Raw genomic sequence first — 26778 nt, 5'->3', positions numbered from 1 at the left:
TGTGTGTGTGTGTGTGTGTGTGTGTGTGTGTGTGTGTGTAAAATTCCTCAACTAAAAAACAGTTTTAAGTTATGATTGGGAATTAGACAATTATGGAGAAAAAAATCAACCTTCTCAATTGCCAAACTGTACCCATGATTAAACCTACCTGCTACAGATGAAAACATTGTGATGTACGTTGATGTATACAAACAGCTGGGACTTCATGACCCCTTGATATGTACCTTTGTCACCCATAAGACCCAGGCTATGGTAAAACATTTCAAAACAACGAGCTCATGCCGTGGTCATAAAAGATTTGTTGAGGAGGTTGTGTCGTTGTACAGAAAGGAAAAACTTGGAAACCTCTTACTTGAGACTTTGAATGCTCAAGCATCCTTAGGGTGCTTTGTTCCCTCATATGGGCAAAATACAACACAGTCATTTAGAACTATACTCTCCAATATGGTAGCCACTGGCCACATATGGATATTTAAGTTCATTAAAATTTAATAAAGTCAAAAATTCAATTCCACAGCCACACTAGCCACATTTCGAGTGCACAGTAGCCACATGCAGATAGTGGCTAGCACATGGGACACAGCATATAGAGAACATTTCCGCCAGTGCAAAAAGTTCTACTGGACAGCAAAAAAAAAACAAACCCGTTGCCGTTGAGTCCATTCCGACCCTATAGGACAGAGTAGAACTGCCCTATAGGGTTGCCAAGGAGTGGCTGGTGGATTTGAGCTGCTGACCTTTTGGTTTGCAGCCAAGCTCTTAACCACTGTGCCCACTGACCTAGAATAATATCCAGAAATTCTTTAGTTGGAAATGTTAAGACTTGTATACTTACTAAGCGTTACTTTGTCCTTATCCCCCAGCATGATGTTGTTTGGCGTCAGATCTCTATGGACTATCCTCTTTTCCTTGTGTAGGTACCGAAGAGCTAAGCACAGCTTCAAACAGCAAATAAAAACAGAATTTTTATTTCCACCATATATGTATAACCAAGGATGACTACTACACGTCTCTAAGAAATTGGCTCGGAACTTTACTATAGTCTATAGAAAAATTTAATGAAGAAAAAAATCATACCTGTATAAAAATTTTCCACAGTCTTTCTTCAGTAAAATGATGCTGCTTTTCCTTCAAAGAACTGAAATGCTCTCCAAGAGGGGCCCCTTCTATAAGCTCCATGACTATATATAATCTGTCATCTATATAAACACACAAAAAGGTAACAGAAATTTAAATGTAACATACCAGAACCACTACCGGTTGCTGTGGAGTCGATTCTGACTCATGGAGATCCCACGTGTGTCACAGTAGAACTGTCCTCCATAGAGCTTTCAATGGCTGACGCTTTGGAAGTAGATCATCAGCCCTTGCTTCTGGGACATCTCTGGGTGGACTTGAACCTCCAACCTTTCAGTTGGCAGCCCAGCACATTAACCGTTTGCACCCCCCAGGGATTTCTAAATTCAATCTTGAAAAAAACTTACAAATGAGAATCTGAGCCTCCCAGTGGGTTTATGCAGCACAACACTAAAGGATTAGATGTATGCTGACATGTGGATCTGCTGAGTTCTGGAGGAGGTGGCGGCAACTGGTCCCTGGGACATGTGGAGCCCAGGACCAGTATCTTCTGGCCACGAGCTCCTTAAACTAGCCTAAGCTGACTCTGGCAAATATTATCATTTTCTATGTACACCAGGATGTGGAATGGCTGTGAGGAGCCAGAGCGAACAAGGAAAGTCATGGAGGATTTCCTGAAGAACATGTAAACCCCCCTCTCCTCTCCACAGGCTACAATGTACCTTTACATCAAGTCCAAGGTTCAGACAATTGCATTTCAAGCTGCATTGTTTTGGAGTCTCACAAAATTACTTACAGAACTGTACGTTGGAATCATGCTTTGGTTGTGCAATGATACCATGCATGACAAAAATTTCTGTTATGTCCCTAAAGAGCAGAGAAAGCTGGATTTCTGGTTTTTATTTTACGGATACTGGGAATCTCATAATTGATTGTGTTTGCCACTTTGCTTTGGTGCCAGAAGACAAAAAAATACATTTTACTTCCCCCTCCGGAACTAATATGAAACTATTAACAATGGTACGTGATGTGCATCCTTTGTGATTTCTTTGATGTATATAAAACATGTATGCATATTTACATAAATATTTACAAAAATAGAATATTATACATGTTCTGCAACTTACAGTTCTTATGTTCAACAGCTTTGTACATCAGTACACACAGATCCACACCATTTCTTTCTGCTGAGTGTATAATATTGAGTAATATGGATGTACCAATGTATTTAACCATTCTCCTACTCAAAGACTTTTAGATTGCTTCCAGCTGTTCATAATTCCAAAATATTCGCTGCAGGTACTAGTCTTACCTCTAGATTTATTTTCAATTTTCTCACCTTTTGTTCCCCTTAATCACAAGTTCCTAATCTATTTTATCACGCATTATACATTTTTAAGCCACTTCAAATTCTTTTCAGGAGATGTCAGGTGGTAAATAAATTTTATTTTGGTTTTTAAATTAAAACAAGTTGTATCACTTCAGCACAAGATGGAAGCCAATCTTGGTCTCTTTCTGCTGGGATATGCACTAAATTCGGGGTAATTATTCTAATATCAGGAACAAATGGCCATGCAGGCGGGATTTACCGGAGAAAAGAGTTTCAACACTGAGTTCCACTAACTCATTTAGGGGAAGGAAGGTGGGTAAAATCATAACAAAGACCAAAGAACACAAAAAGTTTTCTTGAAGAACAACAGCAGATAAAGCGGCAGCGGTGCTCTTGTCACTTGCCATCCATTTTCGGAGCCCCATCTGCGAGGAAACCTCGACTGCTGCCTTGTACTATGGCTGCTAACCAGAAGGTTGGAAGTTCAAATCCACCAGCCGCTCCTTGGAAACTCACTGGAGCAGTTCTACTCTGTTCTTTTTTTGGTTTACTTCTTTAAACCCTTCTTCAAATGGAGTTTTGTTTTGAAATTTTCATATACGATACAAATCATTAAGGCTCATCAATATTTATGTTATTTCAGTAAAAGGGTCTATATCTTTTAAGCAAGTGACTAAGTTTAGCTTTCTCTCAGGGTCTGAACTCAATATTCCACCGTCCTTGCAGGGTCGGCCTGCATGCAGAATCGGTCAAGGCACCATCGCCACCTTGTGGCATTAACCTGAATTTCAGTTCAAAGAAATCTCAAAGGCCTCTTGTTAGTTGCCTTAGAGTCGACCCCAAGTGTGCGTAGAACTGCTTTATAGAGTTTTCAAGGCTGTGGCCTTTTGGAAGCAGATCACCAGGCCTGCCTTCCGCGGTGCCTCTGGGTGGGTTCAAATTGCCAACCTTTAGGCTAGTAGTTGCGTGCTTAACTGTTTGCACCACCCTAGCACGTTCTCAAAGATCAAAACCACTACAATGTATTCTAGGTGTGGAAAATGTCATCTGATTCAACAAAATAACTTCACTTTTTTTTTTTTTAAAGAACCCACCATCCTTTGGTCTTCTCTTGCCCTGATCCTATTATGTGCTTTTTTTGCATATGAAAACAGTAATAATAACTGTTTTGGTTTGTTTACATAGTGTCTTTCAACATGGATCTAAGTATTTATGACTATCTTCAGATTACTGATCATATTACTTTTTCATTGATCAACAAAATGATGCACAAAATGGTTCGCTTGCTATCATGTAAACAAAAAAGTGAAAAAAAAATAGTTTATTAAGCTTATTTTGTGACATTCTAATATAAATATATGTAAAACTAAGACTATTTTCCATAATTGGAAATATCATGAAAACTCATACTTACTTTCGAGAAATGTTTTGTAATAGCGTACGATATTGGGATGATAAAGCTATAAGAAAACGAAATAACAAACATTACTTCAAAACACTAAAACATTTTTTCACAGGCTATTTAGTTGAACTTCACATTTGAAAATAAACCCAAGAAAATTATTTCTAAAACTAAACGTTTCAAGATATCATCTAATTGAGATCTTTCAGGATTCTTGTCGTTACTCACAAAACTAATCTGAAAATGATGAGCTCCTAAATAGCCTGATCAAACAGAAGTAAAACCTATTGTGCTTTATCACTTGATTTGACCGAAACAGAGAATTATAAAACTGGAGAACCAAAAGGAATCTCAGAGCTCATTTAACACCAGAAACCCCGGTGGCATGGTGGTTAAGAGTTATGGCTGCTAACCAAAAGGCCGGCAGTTTGAGTCCACTGGGCGCTCCTTGGAAACTCTATGGGGCAGTTGTACTCTGTCCTATAGGGTCACTATGAGTCAGAATCAACTTGACAGCAATGGGTTTGGTCCTAACACTACACTCGTTATTGTTTGCCTCTCCTCACCACTTAGTATTCACATACACCCATTTGTATCTATTTACCCAAACTTTCTATGCTTTCTAAAATTATTGGTAGGAAACAGAAATAATCTAAGAGTTGACATAGTTTAAATTATAATAATAATTTACTTCAGGATATGGCATGAAAAAAATTTTTTTTTCAATAAAGATCATCTTCTACAAGAATACTGAAACGTTTGCAGTTGTTTATTTACAATGTGAATTTCTAGGTAAGTTGTGGTTTTATCTCAGAAGAGTTTCCATTACATCATAAATGGCTTGTATCTGTTTTTTAGTCTTTCTTGGTGCCTCTTTGCAGAGGAGATGGCTAGCTGTCCACAAAGACTCGCTCTCCTATTCCTCCTTTGCAACAGAGTTATAGCTGGACAGGCTTCCCAGTCAGAGATGCTGTCCCTCAGCCTCACGCAGACAGGAGGGGGCTTTTCTCCAAGTTTTCGCTAATGGCGTGTGGGCAAAAACCATGTGTGTCCTGTGTCTGAGTCCTAAACATCGGGTATGCCCCCTCCATGCTCTTCCTTTTGCACCTTAAACATGGAATGACCGTGCAGGTGGGGAAGGTGCTGCAGGAGGTGGCAGAGCAATAAGAGAAAAAGACCCCGCATCCTCAAAAGCCTGTGTAGCGCAGAGGACACTACAAATGGGATCTTTTCATTCTGGGAAATTTACATGGGAGAAAAACAAACTTCTATTTTCCTTAACCCACTGTATTGTGAGGCTTCTTTTTAAACCACTGTATTTGGGGGCCTCTTTGTTATAGCGGTGTAGTCTTAACCTTAACAATTACATTCTCTCATTCTGGTCCCATTCCCATTGCTTCCATCTGCCGTTAATTGCCTCCTCCTTTTAGGCTCCAGTATTATTATCCTTTCTATTGGCACAATCCTCTCTGGAGACAGCAGACGGACAATTCTGAATTACCTCAAAGTCCAAGCAGATGCCTCTTCTATGATCCCACCCTGACACTTTCTTTTCTCAGAAAATGTGCTAAAACTAAGAGTTCACCTCATCAATGAGCAAGTGGCCAGCGGATTTTAAACAATGTGGGACCAGGTGAGCGATGGGGGCTATATTCTGGACCTAGCTCGCTGGCCAGGCCCATAACCAGATTCAAATCCAAGTGAAGATATTGAATCAGCTTGGGTCAAAAGTCCTGTTCTAGCCTGTGCTAAAAGGAAACAGCACCCTGGTCGAAGGCTAGATTATCCTCAATGTGAGTGAACGCTATTTTATTTTTTTAATCTAGTCTATTAGCCTATAAAGTCAACTATAAAACAAGCTATTAATGTTAATATTTACTGTAATTTATAAATTGGAGCAGAACTGTTGATTTGATGAATAAAGATCACCATATTTATGGTGTTCTTTAGGTACCAGCACAGATGCTGAGCAGATCTGACCAGTGGGGAGCAAAGGGCCGTGAAGCTGACAGCTCTCCACAGGAGTTATAAATGAACAGGATTCTTAATGAACACACAAGTAACGAGGGCTTAAAAAGAAAGCAGTGTGTTCTTGGATCACAAAAAGAAATCCCCTTTCTCTTCCGACGTGTTTATTCTTTCTCCCCGAACAAACCTTCATAATGATAGTTAATAGAACCGCGTCATTATGTCAGAATACTCTGCTCACTCAGCCAATAATAATAACCCATCTTGAAAATCCACATTTTAGATTTAACAAGCTACATATGAGGAATGGTAACAGCTTGGTTCCATTCAACAAAAGTCAGGGAATTTTTAGTCATATTTTTATGCATGTAACTAAGTAACCAAATATTCTCCAATACAAGGGGACGGAAATAGCTGTGTTGACAATGAAGAAAGAGAAGGTTCTCATATGTGATGTGCTCAGTGGCTTTCTACCCATGGCTCTGATACAAACTCCAGAAAGCATTTCTATGGTTCAACGTCAAACCTTAGGAGGAAAGTTGGCTACATAAATCACCACCAAAGTCAACTGTTTTAAAAGGAACCAGTAATTATAAATAGTGTGGGCAAGAATAGCATAAGAACTCTACTTTGTTTTGAAGACATTTATTTAAGGAAAACATCCTCACAAACAAGAAAAATATTTACCTGCTCTTTAATTATCGTTAATTCAGAAACAATATTCTTTACGCTGCTGTCGCGATCTTTTTTATCCTTTCCAAATGCTGGGTTATGTAGGTTGACCTCTTTCATTGCTAAAAGATTTTGACCACTACGCTTTCTAACCTAGAATAAGCAAGACAAAAATAAATAAATAGATAAAAGAATGGAGAGAGGAAAGAAAGGGGAGAAAAGAGATGGATTAATAAGGTCACCTGATTAATTAAGCCATCTAAATGAATCACACAACTTTTAAGATTCTAGCTGTATTTACACTAAAAAACCAAAAACCAAACAAACAAGCAAACCCATTGCCATCGAGTCAGTTCTGACTCACTGTGGCCCTACAGGACAGAGCAGAACTGCCCCATAGGGTTTCCAAGGAGCAGCTGGTAGATTTGAACTGCTAGCCTTTTGGTTGGCAGCCGAGCTCTTAACCACTGTGCCACTAGGGCTCCCAGCTCAAAAAAAGCGGTGTCCCCTGATCCGTCTGCAATACTCAGCAGGATTTTACTGGGTAAATAAAAAACACTGGTGTGAATTTAGAGAATGTGTCACATATCAGGACAAGGCACTCTGCCAATCTTTCGTGAGACTAATGAAGCCTTTCATCTTCAAATGGTCCATGCCTAATTTCTAGAACTGAGAGCTAAGACAACATCAGTGCAACTATCTGGTGGACAAAAAAAAGCCTCATTCTAATTTTTATATCTATTTGTTCACTCTTTCTCAACGACTAGGGCTCTAATCTATTAGTATATGCATAAGTCAACTCAAAAGTCCAGTCAAGTCTGGATGTGGAAATGCAACGTCCAGTATGTTGTTTCCAAAGGGCACAGTCACCTTGTAGACACAGCCAAAAGCTCCACTTCCAAGATGATCCAGAATCGCATAGTTGCCTATATATTTTGAGGGAGCTTTATTCTGATTAATGCTTTCGATATTTTCAGCAATTTGCTTCAGCTCATCCTCCTAATCAAAAACGAAAAGGAAATGGGTTGCTATAATAAAGTCCCTCCTAATCACGTAACAAAATATCCAAAATATCTAAAACTGACCACTCACCACTAATAAATTCAGCTTCGACACCAGCTCTTCGTATGCACTGATATCACGAACGTAATGTCCTATGTCAATGAAGATCTCAAACAAGTCGGTGGGGAAAAGTCTACAAGAAAAAAACACATAACCCCATATTCTTAAGGTAGGAATTGGAAACGGGTGGCATCACTCAACTTATAGATCTAGCTCACTCTCAGATTCTTTACAGGAAACAAACTTAACTTCCTTAGGTTATCAATAAAGTGGAGAAATAATAATAATTTATCTAACAAAAGTACACTAGAGTGACAGGTCTTGAGGGGTAAGAAAAAACAAATGGAGAGGCTTATGCAGCATTTCCAAGACACTGGATTCAACGGCTTCTTTAAATATCTAAGTCCACTAAAAGGAATGGTTTAGAGCCTTAAAATGAAAGGTTATAATGAATAATATTACTTCCCTTTCTTCCCCTTCATTCAATCATTGAATGGAAATAAAGTAATAACATAAAACTCTCTATACTTTCTGAACAAAAGATGCTATATTAACTTAAGGCTTTATTTCTACTCTGCCTTATCAATAAAATTCTAGTAAGAACTTGGGTCAATGATTCCAGCTAACCCATCCCATTAAACGGTGTGAAGACTACACGTTTACCCATGAAGGTAACGAGCATTTGCTCCCCAAGATGGTGATTTTTCCATCACATTCACCAGCATAGCCTCCTGACCTGTGGACTTCAAGCCTCCTCCCCTTCACCTGAGCTCCTACCCTATCAGGGATATCCAGGACAAATCCTTTTGTTTTCTATTGATTAAGGGGAAATGATTAGATCAACAACTTTGGAGTTTCTGAATGTACGAAAACCAGCATGTATTTTGATGTCATCCATTTAAAATACTAACATTAAAAAAAAAAAACACTGGGTTGAGAAGTTAGAGGGTTGATATGTTGTGGGGTTGTTAACCAATGTCATAAAATAACATGTGTACTTCTGTTTCATGAGAAACTGTTCTGTAGGCCTTCACCTGAAGTAGAATAAAAAAAAAAGACACTGAAGTCCATAGCAGTCACATGTAAGCAAGGCAAGTTGTACTGATACAGAGGTTGATGCTCTTTTGCTGTTATATTGTTAATTTTAAGTATTAAAATATCCCTGAGACGGCTCAGTCATATCTGTGGACTCTTTGAGATGCCTGAAGACACACCCTGACTGTCTTCTCTTACTGTTTGCATCTGAATCGGACAAGTGAACACAGTTGAACTTCATGATCTCTGATCATTTGGATTTCTCCAAGTCTGTACCTCTTAAAGAGCGGTCTGTTTCTTTCCATACTGAAGAGAAACCTCAAGGCTCTGAAAGCATAACACTAGAAAATAAAAGGATACACGACTCTTAAATGGTAGCTCAACAAATTAAAACAATTTCAGGACAGAATTATCATGAAGTAAACATTAAATGGCTTTATTGTGAGTGGCTGCACGATGGTGGAGCTGAAGCTTATAAAAGAACCCCCACCCCCCCCAAAAAATAATCACCACCTGGTGCAGTTCTTGTATTTAAAAAGTGTTTGTGTTGTAGAACGCTAGGGATCTTGGCCTTGCTTCGCTCAGTACTTGTCCTTAATTCCTTTCTAGAAAGTATAAAATGAGCACAGAGACAAGAAATAAGTTTCCTCTATTGAGAAAAACAAATGTCCAAAGATTTCCAGGAGCTTAAGGTTTATTTTCTCTGCAGCCTGCTATGTATGCCTCAATATTTATATGGTTTCTGTGAGAAAATAAACACCAGAAATGATGACATATAAAAATAGCCGCAGGCTCACTGGACTCAAACTTGACAAATTGGTCCCTTGAGTATAAGAGTCTTAAGCATTCCCCAAATAGAACAATCTACGGCCACTCCCTAGAATGCTCAGAAAGAGGCCTGTGATACTTTAACTAAGTAAAATAAACATCTGACATTTTGCAGCGCCAAGAAAAAGAGAGCCACCGGCCTGCAGTTGTACCTATGCAAGAGGTTACTGCTGGGGTCTGCTGAACTAGAATCTGGGATCATTTCATAAAATTAGTGATCAGAATACACGAAGTTTACAAACAACATTGTCCAGAGAGGCCAGGCAGATAAGAAAATGATGCAAAGGAGCCTCATGAGAGAATCGCAGGGACTGTGAGTAGGGAAGAGCATGCATGCTCCTCAAAAGCCATTCCAGGTTGAATTTTAAAACCACTCTACTGGCCTATAGAAGAATCCCGATCAAAAGGGGGAAATGTAGAACAGAATTTCAAATTCTAATGGACTCCAGACTTTCTGGAGCCATGGAGGATGGAAGAACTGCTGAAACTATTGCCCTGAGATAATCTTTAAACCTTCAACCAAAAATGTCCCCTGAAGTCTTCTTAAAACCAAACTATAGTCTAGCTTAACTACTAAAGAATGGCTGAGCATTATGCTCTTTTAAGATCAGTCTACATGGGATCAAACTGACAGCAGAAACTTGAAAGATTAGAGAGGTACCTTAGGGGCCAGTGAGTTTATGTTAATGGGGGAGGAACAACTCAGAAAAGGAGGGTGAGAATGGTTGCATACCTTGAAGAATGTAATCAATGTCACTGAATTGTACATACAGAAATTGCTCTATGTACAATTGGTGTATGTTTTACTGTGTATATTCTCAACAACAACAAAATTAATAAAATTTAAAAAAAAAATCACTCTACTACCTTAACTAAATGCATCTGCAGGCCAAATTTGACTTTATCTGTTTCCAGCAGAGTGTCAGGCATCTGTGATGCACCAAAGAAACCATGCACCACACCTGTACGTTCTCATTGGTAGCTCTCCAAAAACTGCTACCTGCCGGCATAAAGACAGCACCAAAAAGTCTCTGCTACCTTTGACCACCTCTGACCATCAACCTAGACAACAGCTCTTAAGTCAGATTAGAGGCAAAGGTTGTTTCCTATTCTCTTTTCTAAATAACCCCCCCAAAAAGATGAGATGTACCTACTGCAAAGACTTACTTTAAATCTGAGTTTGTCATTCCAGTGTCATTGGGGGAACTGGTTCCCCAAAGTCTGTCCCCCAGAAAAGCACATAGGACCCTACATAACATGCCTCCTGTTTACCCTTGAGTTCTCATCTCCAGGGGCTGTCTGTCCCCCAACCATGCAGCCCAGCCCCAGGGAGCAGCCCACACTTCTCTAAACACACTCCAAGCTCTCCGACGGCCTTCCACACCTTGCACATGTCGCTCCCTCTGCAGGGAATGCCCCTCACCCTGCAGCAGATGCTGCTGGTGTTTCACCCACACCCTCTTATCCACTCAGCAAGTCCCTTCTCATCCATTTTGCAGGCTTTGCTTTTTAAAGGTGAAACGTGAGTGGCCATGGTTCATGCTTGAAGACGGCCTACCATTTTCCTCCTTGACTGTCTTCTGATACACAAGCAATATGGGTCTTACAACTTACTGATAAGCAAAGAAATTTATGAATAAAATCACCTCACTCCCTCACACAGAGAAACCACTGCTGAGCCTTTTACATTGTTTTGGTATCGTTTGTTTCTATATCAGCCTCCTGCAGGAGATGTACTTCCTCACGGTCAGCATGGGGACCACCACAAAACTGAAATTCTAAAAATCATAGACGACGTTATCGAAGTTCCCCCCGCTTTCAATAAGCTGATAGTGAAGACCAGTGAACATATTTATTACCTGTAATAGATTTGTTTTTGCTGCATTCTTTTGTTTGTTTGGTAAAATTAATTTTGCTATTATATATACACCATTTTCCTAGAAGACAAAAGGCGTCATGTCATCAGTGACCGGTGATAAAGTGAGCATAAAGAAACAACTAAACAATCTCACAAGTTAATATTTAAGAAGAAATGTTAGTATAAATTTTGGAAATTTAAGTAAATATTCCAGGACAATATGAAAATGCCAGTGTAATACTCTTAACACCACACACTATAGCCACAAACTTCAAATTTCAACTTTCTTTAAAGAATCAAGATTATAGATAAAAAAATATAAAATTTTTAAGCCAGCTAAATACTTTAAAAGGAGGGTGGATAAAAAGGTACAGAATGAAGGAATCCAAGTATTTTTATACTTGGTATTTTAAATGCCTAACTATGGGATATAATTTCTTCCTTTATAGTTTCTGTAATTAAACAATATATAAAGGTTAATCATTGTTTAAAAAAATAACCAAAAAATAAAAAATGGAAAAAAAAACACAAATAAAACAAAAAAAAGAAAAGAAAAGCTATCCGTGAACAGTTAACATCCTTCTAGACTTAATGCTAATACAAATATATACATGCAGAAATGAGCAAAAAAAATTTTACAATCAACTTATTGCTACTTTTCTATTATCTATTAAGTAAATAATTTGCTTATCTCTGTTACGTGTGGCCATTTATATTATAACTGCAAAGAGCTTTAATCTTATGTTGTACATTATAACTATAAAGAGGTTTAATTAAATGTCTTACTGCATTTAATCCTTATAGTGATTCTGTGAATTACTGTATAATTTTCCTGTTTCACATATGAGAAATCTATAATTTTGAGAGATTTAGATATTTTTCCAGAGGCCAACCTAACAAATGGTGACACCAGGAATCAAACCCCAAACTGGCTGATTCCAAATACCCTGCTCCATCAACTACCTCCTGATTTGCTGAGCTTCCACTAGGGGCTCTGATCATCTCCTACTTTTATAAATTTATTTATCTTGAAGTTGACGCTGGATATATTCTACTGACCAAAAAAAAAAAAAAAGGGGGGGGGTTGTTTTTTAAGTACACACACACAAACACATACATAACTATATAAATAGTGGATTGACTGATGAATTATGCTTTGTGAAATCAATTTCTTGGCAATAAATATGTTGTTGGGTGTGTTTCAGTCACCTCTAACTGAATAATTTTATGTACTCATAGTTAAAATGACTGTAGTCCTTAATTCATGGTACCCTGTACATCTACAATTAAAGCAATTCAGAATCACTTTTTAAAAAAAAAAAAGACAAAGAAAATGAAAAAGATTGAACATAATGCTAATCAAAACTTCAGTAGAGAAACAATAGCAATATCACTTAACCGCATGTCAGTTCTTTTCAAGCCCAGTGAGTAAAAGGAGGGCTGAGAAGGGAAGATAGAACTCTGTAAATTAAATAAGATACGTGAAAACATTTACAAATCACGTGATGGGATCCCAAAACACGTGTTCTGGGACACAGACTACATTACAAGGTGGGGCTGATTGTGACATGGTTCTGGAACCCAGCCTTGGAGAGGATGCTGTATTTCCTCCAGCAGGAGCATTCTCACCTGAACCACCTGGTGGGCGTTGGTGTCATTGAGCACCAGTTCAGTGAGGGCAGCACAGCAGGCTGGAATGAAAAGCATCAAGGGGAGAGTGTACGTCATCACTGCAACTGCGCTTTCACGTGTTTACATCAATACTCGAACTCCAACGGCCTTTATCCAAGCCACTCCTCAAAAATACTAATTCTCCCGCTTGCACAGGTCTGGAAAAAGAGAAACTAACCTTCCATGACTTTTCAACCTCAACTTCCGTGCCACTCGTGTGCAGGTACACCGCAATAGCCTTTGACTGAGCATCTACCACGTGCTGAGCCCTGGTGGCACAGGCGTTAAGAGCTCGGCTGCTAACCAAAAAGTTGGCAGTTCGAATCCACCAGCCACTCCTTGGAAACCTTACCGGGCTGTTCTACCCTGTCCTACAGGGTCGCTATGAGTCAGAATTGACTCAACGGCACACTACAACAACAATTATGTACTAGGAGGCAGGGACTGCCTTTGTCTGGCTCATTGAAATCCCCAGTGCCCAACATATGCCTGGCACTTAGTAGGTGCTCAATAAATAACTCTACCATGGTTGAATAAATGAATGAATGCTTTAAATATATTATCCAAATTAATTCTAATAATCACAGTATATACTGTGTTTATCGATTTTACTGATGAGAAAACTAAGGTTCAGAGAGGTTATTAGACGGGGCCACACAACCAGTAAGTGAGCAGGGCCAGGAAGGAGTCTGACCCCAGTGTGCCAGATGTTCAATCCCTTGACTTAACACTACCCACTCCTCTCTCCCTACAACCAACATGGCAGCCTTTGATGGCATCTGCACCGAGAGGCATGTCATCCTCCCAGATATAGCACAGAGCATCTGTAAAGTACAGTGTCATTTTATTGTGTCCCGGCCTTGGGCCAAGCACTGTGCTATGGACTCTACATACACCCTCACATACTTCTCACAATAACCCTCCAATACTGTCACCACAACTGTCATCACCATTCACATGAATGAGCAAAACTTAGGCTCAGTGAGGTTATGAACTTGCCCAAGGCCACATGGCCATCACAGTGGGTGGAGCCAAGACTCAGACCCTACTCTTAACTCATTATGTTTTAGAACTTTTTCTTTATTTTTCCTTTTTTATTGAAAGATACCCAGTAAGTATGAAATATACCCAGTAAGCTGCCTAAAGTGAAAACATCTCGTGTCCAGCTTGATGAGATATGACACATCTATATACACTGCTACCAGCACCACCCAGACCAAGATAGAGGACATTTCCAGCCTCCAAAGCTCCCGCGTGCCCCTACCCAGGCAACAACCCCCCAGTAACCCCACATCTAGGCAACCACTCTTCTGACTGCGACCACCATCGGTCTCACCCACTTTCTGAGAAAGGCCTAGAAATAATAAGAGCACCGACACTCAGCAGAGACTGGACTCCCTGTGGAGCCTTCAGACCAGAAACACCCAGCGCAGGCCCTTGTACTAGGACAGACACTTTTCACAGCAAGCAAAACACATGCTCAAAGGGATCGTATTTCCCCTTCCCTCATACTTCTGAGAAGAAACATCATCTCCTGTCTCCAAGAGGAAATAAACCCAACTCACAGCGACCCTGTAGGACGAGTAGAACCGCCCCATATGGTTTCCAAGGAGCGGCTGGTAGACTCGAACTGCTGGCCTTTTGGTTAGCAGCTGAGCTCTTAACCACTGTGCCACCAGGGCTCCAGGAGAAAATGGAGGGGGGCAAAAAAAGTCTGCCCTTCTCCTATCATCTCATTCCCTTCCCCGTCAACCTCCAAGTCTGCTCTTTCCAGCTTAGGCTCTGTGCCCTCCTGAAGGCCCAGGCGGTGCCTCTCTGTACCCAGCTTGGCCAGCAACGCTTGGGCTACAGAGACCACACGACTGCCCGAGGTGGCCTTGCTAAAAGATGCGTGCATGCAGTGCTGCTTCTGCTGCCACGTGCAGATTGCAGCCGCGTTCTCAGCCTTTTCTTCTGGTGCCTACTGAGTGTGAGGAAGGCTCCCTCGCACCAGGAGGGGTGGATATGTGTGTTGTGGATGATCCTTTTAGGAGGGTGCCCTGAGATGCAGAAAACAAGAGGCAGTCTGATTCTGGCCACAGACAAACTGCACGTTTCCTTCTCAGTGCATTCAGAACATGGTGGGGAGGGGAAAGTCTGTTGTATCATATCCAGCATTTCCTCTGCACATAATGCAGAGGAAAAGGACAAAGGAATAAAAGCAATTAGGAAATGAAAGATACGGCCAGCAGAAGATGCCACCAAGAAGTTCCCGGCATCCATGTGGATTTAACCTTACATATTTTAAGCTTATAAATTGGGTCTAAGCAACATTACTAATTTTATAACAAAGAGTAACAATAAAACATAATAAAGGACATAGTATTGAAAATAATAATAATAATAAGATAACATAAATACCTGCTTGAAGAGAGAAGGTATTTTCTTGTATTTCCCGAGGGCTTAAGTCTTCTGACAAATGAAGCTGCTGGATGCGGCCTGCTGCATTTGCACTAGACAGGCTCCCAATGGAAGAACGATCAGAAACAAAATTTCTATCTCTGAAAAAGAAAAGTTAGTGCACACACCAAATTATCAATTTTCCCTTAAGGCTAGAGTTCTCTGTGTCCCATCAAAGAAGTCTTTGCCTTCACCAGGTCATGAAGTTTTTCTTTTTGTTTCACTTTTCAATCTACCTAGAATTGATTTTGTGTATGGAATGATGTAGGAATCAAGTATTGTTTTGTCTTCCTCATATGCTTACTGAACTGACTCAGCAGTATTTATTGGATAAGACTGTCCTTTCCCCAGTGCTCCACCCGGCCATCTTTCTCATCAGTCAAGTGCAGGTCTGTTGGGGGACTCGCTTCTCTGCCTCAGCCAGTTCACTTGAGTCCATCTCAACGTTGATCATCCTGAGTTTTATTTTTCCCTGAACTTCTAATCTTCCTTCATTTTAGGATGGTTCTTTTCTATGATATCTTTGAAAGTATTTTTATTCCTTTTGTTTTATTCTCTACCTCAAGAATGTCAATTATCCACATATTGAAAACCCACCATCTGCTGGCCACATCTTTCATTTTCTAATTGCTTTTATTCCTTTGTCTTTTTCCTCTGCATTGTGTGTATTTTTTTCAAGTTTTCCCTCTATTTCACTAATTCTATTTTCTTTCTTGTGCTTTGGTGAATTCATCGGTTCTCTGAGTGTTTTCCGGTCCTCATTTTCCTTCCTCAGCCCTGCAATCTCCTTTCTTCCCTTTTTGTTGTCCGATCATCTCATCTTTAATCTCATTTCATACATTTCATGTTCTTTCTAATGTCTTTGATAAAATAAAGCATTTGTTTTCTGTTAACTCAGTGCAGTGTCTTCCATAATAGATTTTTCCTCTGTCTTTTGTCTCTGCTTTGTTCCCTTTTGTTTTAAGTAGTTACCAAAGTTTTTTCATTTATTTATTTTTTATGGCAGCAGCTCTATCTGAATTCTATTTGCCCAGATACAATGAAGGTGGAGTCTCCTTGGCCTTCCTCCCATGTTATCAGGGCCAAGCTGTTGTCCTTTCTTCAGTGGTCATGGGGAAGGTAAAGGAGCTAGGCCTAGGGATAGGCACAATTGGTGGTTTTATCTGTCAACCTAATTATATTACAGTTTGAGTTCTAGGGATCCCTCCACCCAGTCGAGAGTGTATAGCCCTTTAGGAACTGCTTTGCCTTTGGGATTACAGGCGAAGGGTAGGAACAGGTTTCCTGAGATCTAGCCTGTAACTATACCTGTTCATACTCAAGACACCAGACAACCTGGCAACTTCCACTCCTAGTACCAGGCAGCCTAGGGGCAGACACAAGCTCTGAAAGGATATTGTTTATCCAGCTGGGGTACTAAATTCTTCCCGAGTGGTGGGACATATTTAACATAGAATAAGAGTTGACATATATCCTCTTCCCAAGGATGAGTTTTCTAACATTGCACCATAGAAACAGACAGGGAAAAATGACTCAGGAGACTTTAAAGAACTCTTTTCTATCAAGGATTGTCATGGCTTGAGCAAAAAGGAAAACTGGTATGCTGTATTAAACTCAATTCTATGTGGGGGAAAATGTAGGTTTTGTCTTTGAAGTATTGCTTGATGATTCCAGAATTTCATTTTATTACTAAGAAAAAGGAAGTGCTTCATGAGAGCAACCCACAGCTATTGTAATAAATACGACTGACTAATAATAATAACAGCCACTACCATCATTGTATAAATCCAGGCAAAGAAACCTTTGGAAATTGAGCTTTTTAATTATTGTGGCCAAGTGGCTAGCTTATAATGACACAGTACTAATGAAAGATTTATACTTTAAAGTATTTAATATTTTAATGTCACATTCATAAAAGCAAGTAGATTGGCAACACTCAGTAATTTTTTTTTTTCCTTTGTTTAGGTAATGAGAAACCATTAACAAAGCGACTGTTCATATCCCTACAGTCTGTTCTTATGCTTTGGTGCATTTCCTCAGAGAAAAGGAACTTGGCAACACATAATTCTACAACAGCCCTAGGGGCATAACAAGTACAAAGTCTGAATAATATTGATTTGATAATATCTAGTCATATTAAAATTGATAAATCACTCTTCTTTTATTGGAGCGAGCTTTATTTCAGTACTATAGATCATACATGGGATGCCTTCCAAGTAGATGTATTGCTTTTTAACTTTGATTCAGTACCCATGGGGCTGAATTATGCTTTATAATAATATTAGGTAGCTGACTTTCCCAAGGGTGGTGCCAAAAGATGTTATAATTCAATACTTCAGTATATCGATTACACAAAATACAATACTTAAATTCTAACACACTTCAGAGAATTCCAATTTGCAACTATTTTAACAAACCATCCCTTCCCCAACTTCCTGGCTTTAAATGTCATTGGAATTCCACTTCTAAAAGAGACATAATAATCCCAACTTCAGAGGACTGCCCTGAAGATTAAAGGGAAAAGTAAAAGCAACTGGCCTGGGGTCACTAACACGGTTATCACTTGACTAATGATATTTTCTCTTATTGTAAATAAGGACTATACGTCTGTTCTTTTAACCTGAGCTTTGCTTTATCTTTATAGATAGATTTTATACACACACATATACACATTTTAGAAAAATATGAGTAATCGTTGCACTTGCAGGCATTCCAAGGTACATATACTGATTCAAGGAAAAGGTAACAAGACAACAGTCATCTTTGGGTTACTGGATTTCCATTTGCTCTATGTTTGCAGTCTGATGACTTATTACATGCCTGCCCTGTACTGGAGGCTGGTGAGGCAAAGACAAAAATATCATGGTTCCCAAGAAACTTAAAAGACAAACGCCCCTGACATTGATTTACAGCATGTTTGTGACAATATAAACGACTCTGGGAAACATGAACAACTAGAGAAACCTCAGAGCAGCAGGAAGCAGGCTTAGCATGCATCCATTGGCCATCTTCTCAAAGAAGTTCCCAAACCAAATCAAAACCAAACCCACTGCCCTAGAGTCGATTCTGACTCCTAGTGACCCTACAGGACAGAGTAGAACTGCCCCATAGGGTTTCTAAGGCTGAAATCTTTAAGGAAGCAGATCGCCGCACTTTTCTCCCATAGAGTTGGCGAGTTCCAGCTGCTGACCTTTCGGTTAGCAGCCAAGCGCTTAACCACTGCGCCACCAGGGCTCCACTATAGAAGTCCCCAGCCTTCAATAATTACGGCAAAGTGGGCAGATGCCCACTATGACTCACCCTTGTAAAATATGAAGGATCTGCTTGATGCCTCCCCAAATGCGAATTTCCACACTGGTCTCAGGGTCCTCGCACACCTGAACCAGAATCCAGACAACACTCCAGAGGAGTTTCAGGTGGTCAGAGTGGAGCAGACTGAGAAGGACAGGTATCCCCTCGTAGAGCTTCACCTGTTCCTTCACCTGAGGTTCAGCACAAAGTAGGCGCAGTAACTCAGCAGTTAGTCTGAAAGGGGATAGGGAGGGTGAAGATCAGAATCACAACACTAACAGGCTACTGACTTTACACTTAGACGAGGGCTATCAGCACGGCGTGAACTACAACTCCCACATTTTTCTAAGTCACAGTTCAGTACACTTTTTCTAAAAAGGACCAGATAGTTAACACCGTTGGCTTTTCGGGTTATACGATCTCTGTCACAACTACTCATCTGACCTCGTAGCATGAAAGCACCACAGGCAATATGTAATCGAATGAGCATGGCTGTGTTGCAATAAAACTTTATTTACAAAAACAGCCTGCAGGTTGTAATTTGCTGACTGCTGTTCTAAGTTATATACTCATTGGTCTGGCCTAAAAATCGATTAACCAGCCATTAGGTATTGAGTACGCACAATGTGGTCTGCATTGTGCTAAAGATAAAAAAAAAAAAAAGGAAGTTTTATTCTAGTCTTCAGAAATTTACTATGTGGTTGCAAAAACAAAACATTCATACAAAATGAAAATATATATATTACATGCATTATAGGATTAAAATGGAAGTGTTAGTGGTGTAATGTAAGTTCAGCTGAACTCTGAAAAATGATGACAATAAATGTCTCATGAAGTCCTCCTAGTCCTCCAGTCTCCGTGCTCTAAGCACTGTCCCTGGATGGGGTCAGTCATCCCTGTGCCTTCAAACACCACCTCCACCCTGATACTGTGATCTCTGCCCTGACCTTCAGAACTTCTAGCTACATAAGTCTCCAACAGGTATTCACCCCATTGTGTCTAAAATCAAAGTCATTACCCTTCTCCCCAAATCTGCTCTTCCTCTTCTATTCCTGGTCTTGACTCATGGCATCACGATTCTTTTCAATTCTCCAAGCCAGAAGATTGGGAGACATCCTAGACGCTTCCGTCTCGTTCCCCAACCTACCGTTGCCCATCAAGAGGCCGTAGTGCCCCCTATTTCCTGGGGAATCCCAGGATTGATTCTCTGGTAAACATACAGCTAGCTAAACCCACTGCTCCTCCCATCCTTGTGATGCTTGGTCATTCTCAGGATACAAGGCTGTCTGCTCTTCTCCCTCTCTAATCCTCTCATTCACGTACGCATTGTTGTCGAGTCGATTCTGACTCATAGCAACCCTACAGGACAGGGTAGAACTGCCCCTTGGGGTTTCAAGGCGTAAACTTTATGAGAGCAGATTGCCGGGTCTTTTCTCCCATGGAGCTACTGGATGCATTTGAACCACTGACCTTTGTGGTCGGCAGCCGAGCTTCTAACCTGTGCCACCACCGCTCCTCTCATTCACGTGTACCATAATTCCTCTCCCCAACCTTCCACGACTGCTGTCCCTCCCAACCTTTTCTGCTCTGCCATTCAGAACCCATGTTTTGGGTTCTTCAGTTTCTCAAACTTTCTACACCAAACATTCCTCCTTTCTCTAAGCGGATCTTATTGTGTGGATATACTCCCCACCCCACACAAACACTGCTATCAGAGTCATCTTTCAAAAAAAAAATCTGATTATGCTTAAAATCTTTCTGTGAGTCCCCATAACATTCATGATAAAGTTAGCAACCCTTATTTAAACCACAGTGCCCATCATGACCTGGCTAAAGGTGTTGCCTCATGTAGAAAATGTGGAAAATAATAGGGTTATTATGCGGATCGAATGAGTTGACACATGTAAATAGTTAGAGCAGGGCGGCTCAGCATGTAGAAAGTGCCAACCAAAAATTACCTACTTTTTTTTTAACTCATCATTAAAACTGTCTATTCTAGTTTTCTGGCAATTTCCCTCCTGCACCCTTTCCTGCAGCTATACCCAACCATGCATGTTTCTCAAACAGGTACCATTTCAGGTTTCCAGTCAGAGAACATTCTATTTCCACTTGCTCTCTCCCTCTGCCTGATAACTCCTTCCTCCAGGAACCCTGACATGACCCCTCACTCTGACTTGGAGGACTCTGCTCCACGCTCCCAGACCGCCCTGTGTACCCATCTGCCATACCACTTACAGCACCAAAATGGAATCGTTGATTTGCCTGGCCCCTCCAATACACATCTTTGGATTTCCAAAAACTGGCTCATGGTCTGGCACCTTGATTTTTTGGGTGACTGAGTTCAGATTACCAAGTCTATAAGTATAGTGTGTAAAGAAGGGATAAATCAGCTTGATTGAAAATCCCAGGGGATTTACTATGAGTCAAGTGTCAGGGTTTCATTGCTAGAGATTTGTTACCTATTTTGCCTCTTCAGAAAATTCTGACTTACTCAACTAAATATCAAATGATGCGGGATGCAACTCTACTCAGAAACAACCTAATAACTGCCTGGATACAGTAATTCTTCAGAGTGATATGCAGTTCCAGTAAAAATGACTCCATGTTACTCTAGATTCTGTTTTGAGTTATAAAAACAGGTGGTCATGAAAAAGTCAGTAACTATCTTCATTTATCCTACTTGTCTTAAGTGAAAAGGATGTTAGAAATGTAATCTTTTGTTCAGCAACAAACCAAAATTTCTAAAAACGGAGCCACCTCAGTTTGTTTCCAAAAAAAAAAGACAGCATGTAAATAAATGCAATTAATGAAAATACTTGGGATGTGATCATGAGATGTATATAATTGGACTATATATAAATCTATACAATTAGATTTTTGTAATTAGACTCTATAGTGGTAATGTAGAACTAAAGATAAATCAACCGATACACCTCTTTGCTACAGCGTCTTCATATAAACTTAAACTGAAGATGAATGCCAAGCTGACCCATGGTATTCAATTAACAGTGTAAATAGCATGACAATAAAAATAATACTTAAGCATTTTATAGCCAATATAAGACATTATCTTTGTAGTGAAATGAGTTCCTTTATGTGGCCTTTTGTCTTGACTCTTTGGAAAAATAGCTTGAGAGATTTTTTTCCCCTAAGCCCTGAGGAGTTAACTTTGCCCTAGTTTCCTATCCTAGAGGGTTTGTGACATTTCCTGGGTAAGCTGTAAACAATTTGGTTTGATACTTTTTATCCAGCCCTGAGCTGCAGCCTGCTCTGTGATTGGTATGCACCTTGCAGGGATTGGTCAATAGACTATGCAAATGAAGTGTCTGTAGCCTTCTATGCAAATGAAGTGTCTGTGGCTTACTGAGTGAGGACTGGTTAGGAGACGGGATTGGTCAATTCATGGTCCTCGTGACAGGGTCATGCCTTGAAACTGATGAGAAGTTTGTAGATATAAGCAGCCAACTCCAAGCCCCACAGGGGCTTCAGAAACAGAAAGAAGCAGGAAGAGAAGCAGCAGGAAGAAGGAAAAGGAAGAAAGAAAAGAAAAGAGAGAAAGGAGGCAAGGAACCTCCTAAAAGAGCTGTAACACAGGTCAAGGGCCGTAGCACTGAAGACGGTGAGAGGCCCAGAAGGGGCCCAGCAGCAGAGCCAGTGGTGACAGGCACAGAAGTGGCTCTATGGCAGAGTGGGTGGTGACAGATGGCAGGGCCAAGAGGAGCCCATCCTCAGGGGGGCCGAGAGGAGCCTGTCCTCAGGGGGCCAAGAGGAGCCTGACGAAGGGAGACTTTGCCTACATGTTTTTGACCCCGATCCCGAGTTGTACCTTGTTACTTCCTTAATAAAACACTTAACTGGTTTATGGTCTGTGAGTTCTGTATGGCCATTACAATGAATTATCAAACCCAGAAGAGAAGTAGAAAGTACTGTAGGAGGGACAACTGATGTCAGAATTGGTTTAAAAAAAAAAAAGTTGGAGGGTGGAGGTATATCTGACCTCTACCTCATGGGAATCAGCTTTGGGCTAATCCTGGTCATTATCCTTCCCCCCTCCCCCGAAGTTAGCCAGGTTCTGATGATACTCCTCCCACCATTGTTCATTCTTCCCCTGTTAACAATCCTACCTTTTGGAAAGCAAGTCATATTCATGTAAAATCATCAGCAGGTTTTCTACAATGTTGAGTTCACTTATCTTCTCCCTACATTCTGGACTACAAATTGAAAGATATTAACAACTACTAAAAATGTATTTTACTTAATCCACTTATTTAATATTCTAGCTCATAGAGTATCTCAGGATGAGAGACAAACGCAATTCATCCCCATGGGCAAGGCCACATCAAATTCTAACATTCAACAAATATTCTATGTTATAAATTTAAATTTACTTACTAATAGTATGCTGACAACACAGTTTCATTTCTCCCAGGGGAATATACACTATTCACCAAAAAAAGCTCCATTTATTTAAATCTCTTATTTAAAATGGAGTCCTGGTGGCACAGTGGTTAAAGTGTTTGGCTGCTAACCAAAAGGTCCACAGTTCAAATCTACCAGTTGCTTCTTGGAAACGCTATGCAGCAGTTCTACTCTGTCCTATAGGGTTGTTATATGTCGGAATCGACTCGACAGCAATGGGTTTTGTTTTAATTAAATTAATCATGCAATCTACAGGGCGACATGCTTATCTAAGAATTTTTCCGAAGGCCAAAAATATTTGAAAATGTTTTGCGAGCTATAAATAAATACACAGGTAAGAATAAAAAAAGGAGGCTTCCGTTCCAAAGAAATAGTATGATATTTTTAAAAGTAGAAGTAATTGAGGGTTGGATAAAAATGCTAGGTAAGTATTTCTGGGCATGAAGAAAAAAAGAGAATTTTAAACTGTGAACTGCCTTTCCAACCTACATTTTAAAATGATGCTTTTTCCACCCAGGATTCTCTTCCACATACTAACGGTATTCCATGTTGACTTTTCACAAATTTTAACTAGTACGTGGCAAAGTGACTAGCGAAACTGACCGGTTTGCACCCACCCCTTCCACCTAAACTGCCGTGACATAATTGGGAAGTGCGTTATAAAATACACTTACCTTTCAGCTAAACTAGCCAGAGCCAGGAGGGCGCCCAGCAGAACATTAGTGTCTCGGGCACCGAGTAAGTTTACTAATATCTGAAAAATGAAGTAAAATAAAATGTAATTAGATAAGTATGAGAAGCTTCTTGAACGGTATAATGTTTCCTTCTAAAGATCAGAGAGGCTTAAACTTAAAAGTTTTGTTAACCATTCACAACATCCAGTTCTTTACAGGGGGTAGATGTGGATCACCTTCTTCAGAACTCCTGCAGCCATTCCCTGCCCAGGACAAGAAGCAAGAGACCAAATGACATAACAAGATGGAAATGCAAAAAAAATACTAAACTCGTTGCCAACGAGTCAATTCCAACTATAGGACAGAGTAGAACCCCCCTCATAGAGTTTCCAAGGAGCACCTGGTGGATTCAAACTGCTGATCTTTTGGTTGACAGCCATAGCACTTAACCACTGCACCACCAGGGTTTCCCAGACAGAAATACTACCCTGTATTTCCATGTACCCACAGGCTTTGCTCTGGCGCTTCTGACTCCTCAACGCTGAGAATAATACTGATAGCAAGGGGTCTTTGAGACGTTACTAGGAGTTCTCAAGTGCTAGGCACTTTCCAAATTATGGAATTACTTTCTGCATTAAATGTTGAAGCTCTTTTCTTTTTTCCAAGCTAAGAAACATGTTAACAGTACGGAGTGTTTCCTTCTCAGATTTTCAGACTGCTAATTGATACTGAAAGGGCATCAACCAGTGTTCCCAGGGATCATCTCTACAGGACTTAACTGGGAGTTTTCTGCATCTTCTCAGTTGCTTTCTGTGAATTCCCATTAGTGTGAATTCACTTATCTTCTCTCTACACTTTCAGAACTCAGAGACCACAAACAGTGCATGCTCAAACATATTCCAGAGCCCTGGTGGTACAGTGGTTAAGAGCTCCACTGCGAACCAAAAAACCAAAAAGGTCGGCTGTTTGAAACCACCAGCCGCTCCTTGGAAACCCTATGGGGCAGTTCTACCCTGTCCTATAGGGTCACTATGAGTTGGAAACGACGAAACGGGTTAAACATATTCCAGGCCAGAGATGCAACTTGTGGAACAACTGCTGGGCTGACTTTTCGGTTCCCGTTATGTGGACTTTTTCCCCTTTATCATTTTTTTTTCTTTTTTTAACAAAGTATTCATTATCTTTATTTCCCTGATCTCTTCCTCTTTTTTTCTCCTCACTTTTTATGTCCCCTCCCCATTTTCTAACACAATGTTTCCCAAACTTGAGTCACTCGAGTATTATTTTCACAACTTTTGCCATAGCCTCTTAATACCATAATGCTAACTCAAAAATTCTCTTCAAATCCTAAGCAATAATATCAGTGAAATATACAGCTACTGAAATGAAAAACGCTGCTCTGCATACCACCTAGAATCATCCATATGCCATGAGCAGCATGTGTTAACATACGTTAGGCAACCTTAGTCTAATACATGCCAGAAAGGCTTCCTTTCCACTGGGATTTGACAGCTCAGCAGGTGACTGAATTTGGCTCTAGGTAGCCACCATCTTAACAGTCCTGCTATGAATATGAATTTAGCCTGTTTTGATTAAATCTGCATTCATCTGTCTTTAATGTGTATTTGACCCATGTCTGTAATACTGTGCCGTCTTATAATTTATTATGAAGCTGAACCACATAAAATTGCCTATATTCAACCGTTTTCTGACCTACAAACCATGGCGATTTCATATGGTTCAAACTAATATAATTTCATATGTCATTGTGTGCCTGTATGTCTGTGTGTGTGTATGTGTGTGTGTGTGTGTGTATACATACATAAGGAGCCCTGGTGGCGCAACGGTTAAGCCCTCAACTGCTAACCAAAAGGTCGGCGATTCAAACCCACCAGCCGCGCCATGGGAGAAAGACGTGGCAGTTTACTTCCATAAAGATTACAGCCTTGGAAACCCTATGGGGCATTTCTACTCTGTCCTATAGGATTTTTATGAATCATAATCAACTCAACAGCAATGAGTTTATATACATACATATCACACACACACTCAGGGTTAACTTAGACATACAGCCAAAGTTTTTCAAGCAACATTTCAATTAAGCAATATACTTCAAAAAAAATCAAACCTGCTGCCGTCCAGTCGATTCTGACTCATAGCGACCCTACAGGACAGAGTAGAACTGCCCCATAGGGTTTCCAAGGCTGTAATCTTTATGGAAACAGAGTGCTACATCTTTCTCCCACGGAGCAGCTGGTGGGTTTGAACCACAGACCTTTCGGTTAGCAGCCGAGTACTTAACCATTGTACCATATTTAGATGGTGTTCAATGGCATAGGAAAAAGAAAAAGTTTCAGTAAGTATTTATTACTTAGGCTGAATTAACTCGACGGGCAACGGGTTTCCACTGGTAAAGCATGTAAAAGGATTGGCAGAGACGCCCGGTTTTAGGCCAGGTTAGCGTGTTTGTGAGTTATAATTAGCATGTGGCTTGACCACAAAGCCTCTGAACCTGGGCGTGTGAATCACTGCCAGGTGGAGCTGAAGAGTTAACTCTTCCGTGGACCACTCACCTTGTGGGCTCCGCTTGTAGTGACCCATTCTCTTTGGTCTTTGACAGCAGCCAGTTTTTGAAAAATATCTATAAAGGAAGAAAATCACTCAGTGAGGGGCCCAGAGCTTAAAAGGGGCAGTACTCACAGAATCTCATGTTGGAAACACTGATGGGCAAGCAGAGGAAGGGCAAGTGGGGCATGGATAACACAAAAGGCACAAGGGGGGACAGGGTTATTTTTTAACCCCAAGAATGATCCCCTCAAGCACCACTTGTATTTATTGTATAATATTATTGTAATTATGAAATATGGAAAGACCAAAAAGAGCCAAACATTTCCTTCCCCTTAAAGCTGAACGAGTTCCTTAACATCATCACAAATTCAAAGCGAGATCTAGTCTCCAAAAGTCCTCCCCATAAAGATTTCAAACTATAAACAGGGCAGAGAAGTCCAATGGAAGTTTTAAAGAGACTTCCTGGTGCCTAGGGATTACCATA

General features: G+C 40.3%; 1 protein-coding gene across 1 annotated transcript in view; it reads right to left on the bottom strand.

The window, feature by feature from the left end:
* Positions 1 to 26778, bottom strand: part of NEK10 (NIMA related kinase 10) — a 214370-nt gene that overhangs the window by 154109 nt on the left and 33483 nt on the right. Inside the window, 14 exon segments of the mRNA XM_004377369.2 lie at positions 836 to 938; positions 1078 to 1199; positions 3822 to 3867; positions 6465 to 6602; positions 7320 to 7448; positions 7542 to 7644; positions 8823 to 8887; positions 11234 to 11311; positions 12862 to 12923; positions 15304 to 15443; positions 18643 to 18867; positions 22758 to 22844; positions 23727 to 23806; positions 26300 to 26367. Coding sequence (XP_004377426.1) covers positions 836 to 938; positions 1078 to 1199; positions 3822 to 3867; positions 6465 to 6602; positions 7320 to 7448; positions 7542 to 7644; positions 8823 to 8887; positions 11234 to 11311; positions 12862 to 12923; positions 15304 to 15443; positions 18643 to 18867; positions 22758 to 22844; positions 23727 to 23806; positions 26300 to 26367 — 1446 coding nt within the window.

This window comes from Trichechus manatus, unplaced genomic scaffold (assembly GCF_000243295.1).
Source record: "Trichechus manatus latirostris isolate Lorelei unplaced genomic scaffold, TriManLat1.0 scaffold00049, whole genome shotgun sequence".
Taxonomy (NCBI): domain Eukaryota; kingdom Metazoa; phylum Chordata; class Mammalia; order Sirenia; family Trichechidae; genus Trichechus; species Trichechus manatus.
The sequence above is the reverse complement of the archived record's forward strand: the minus strand, read 5'-3'. Positions and strand labels throughout refer to the sequence as shown.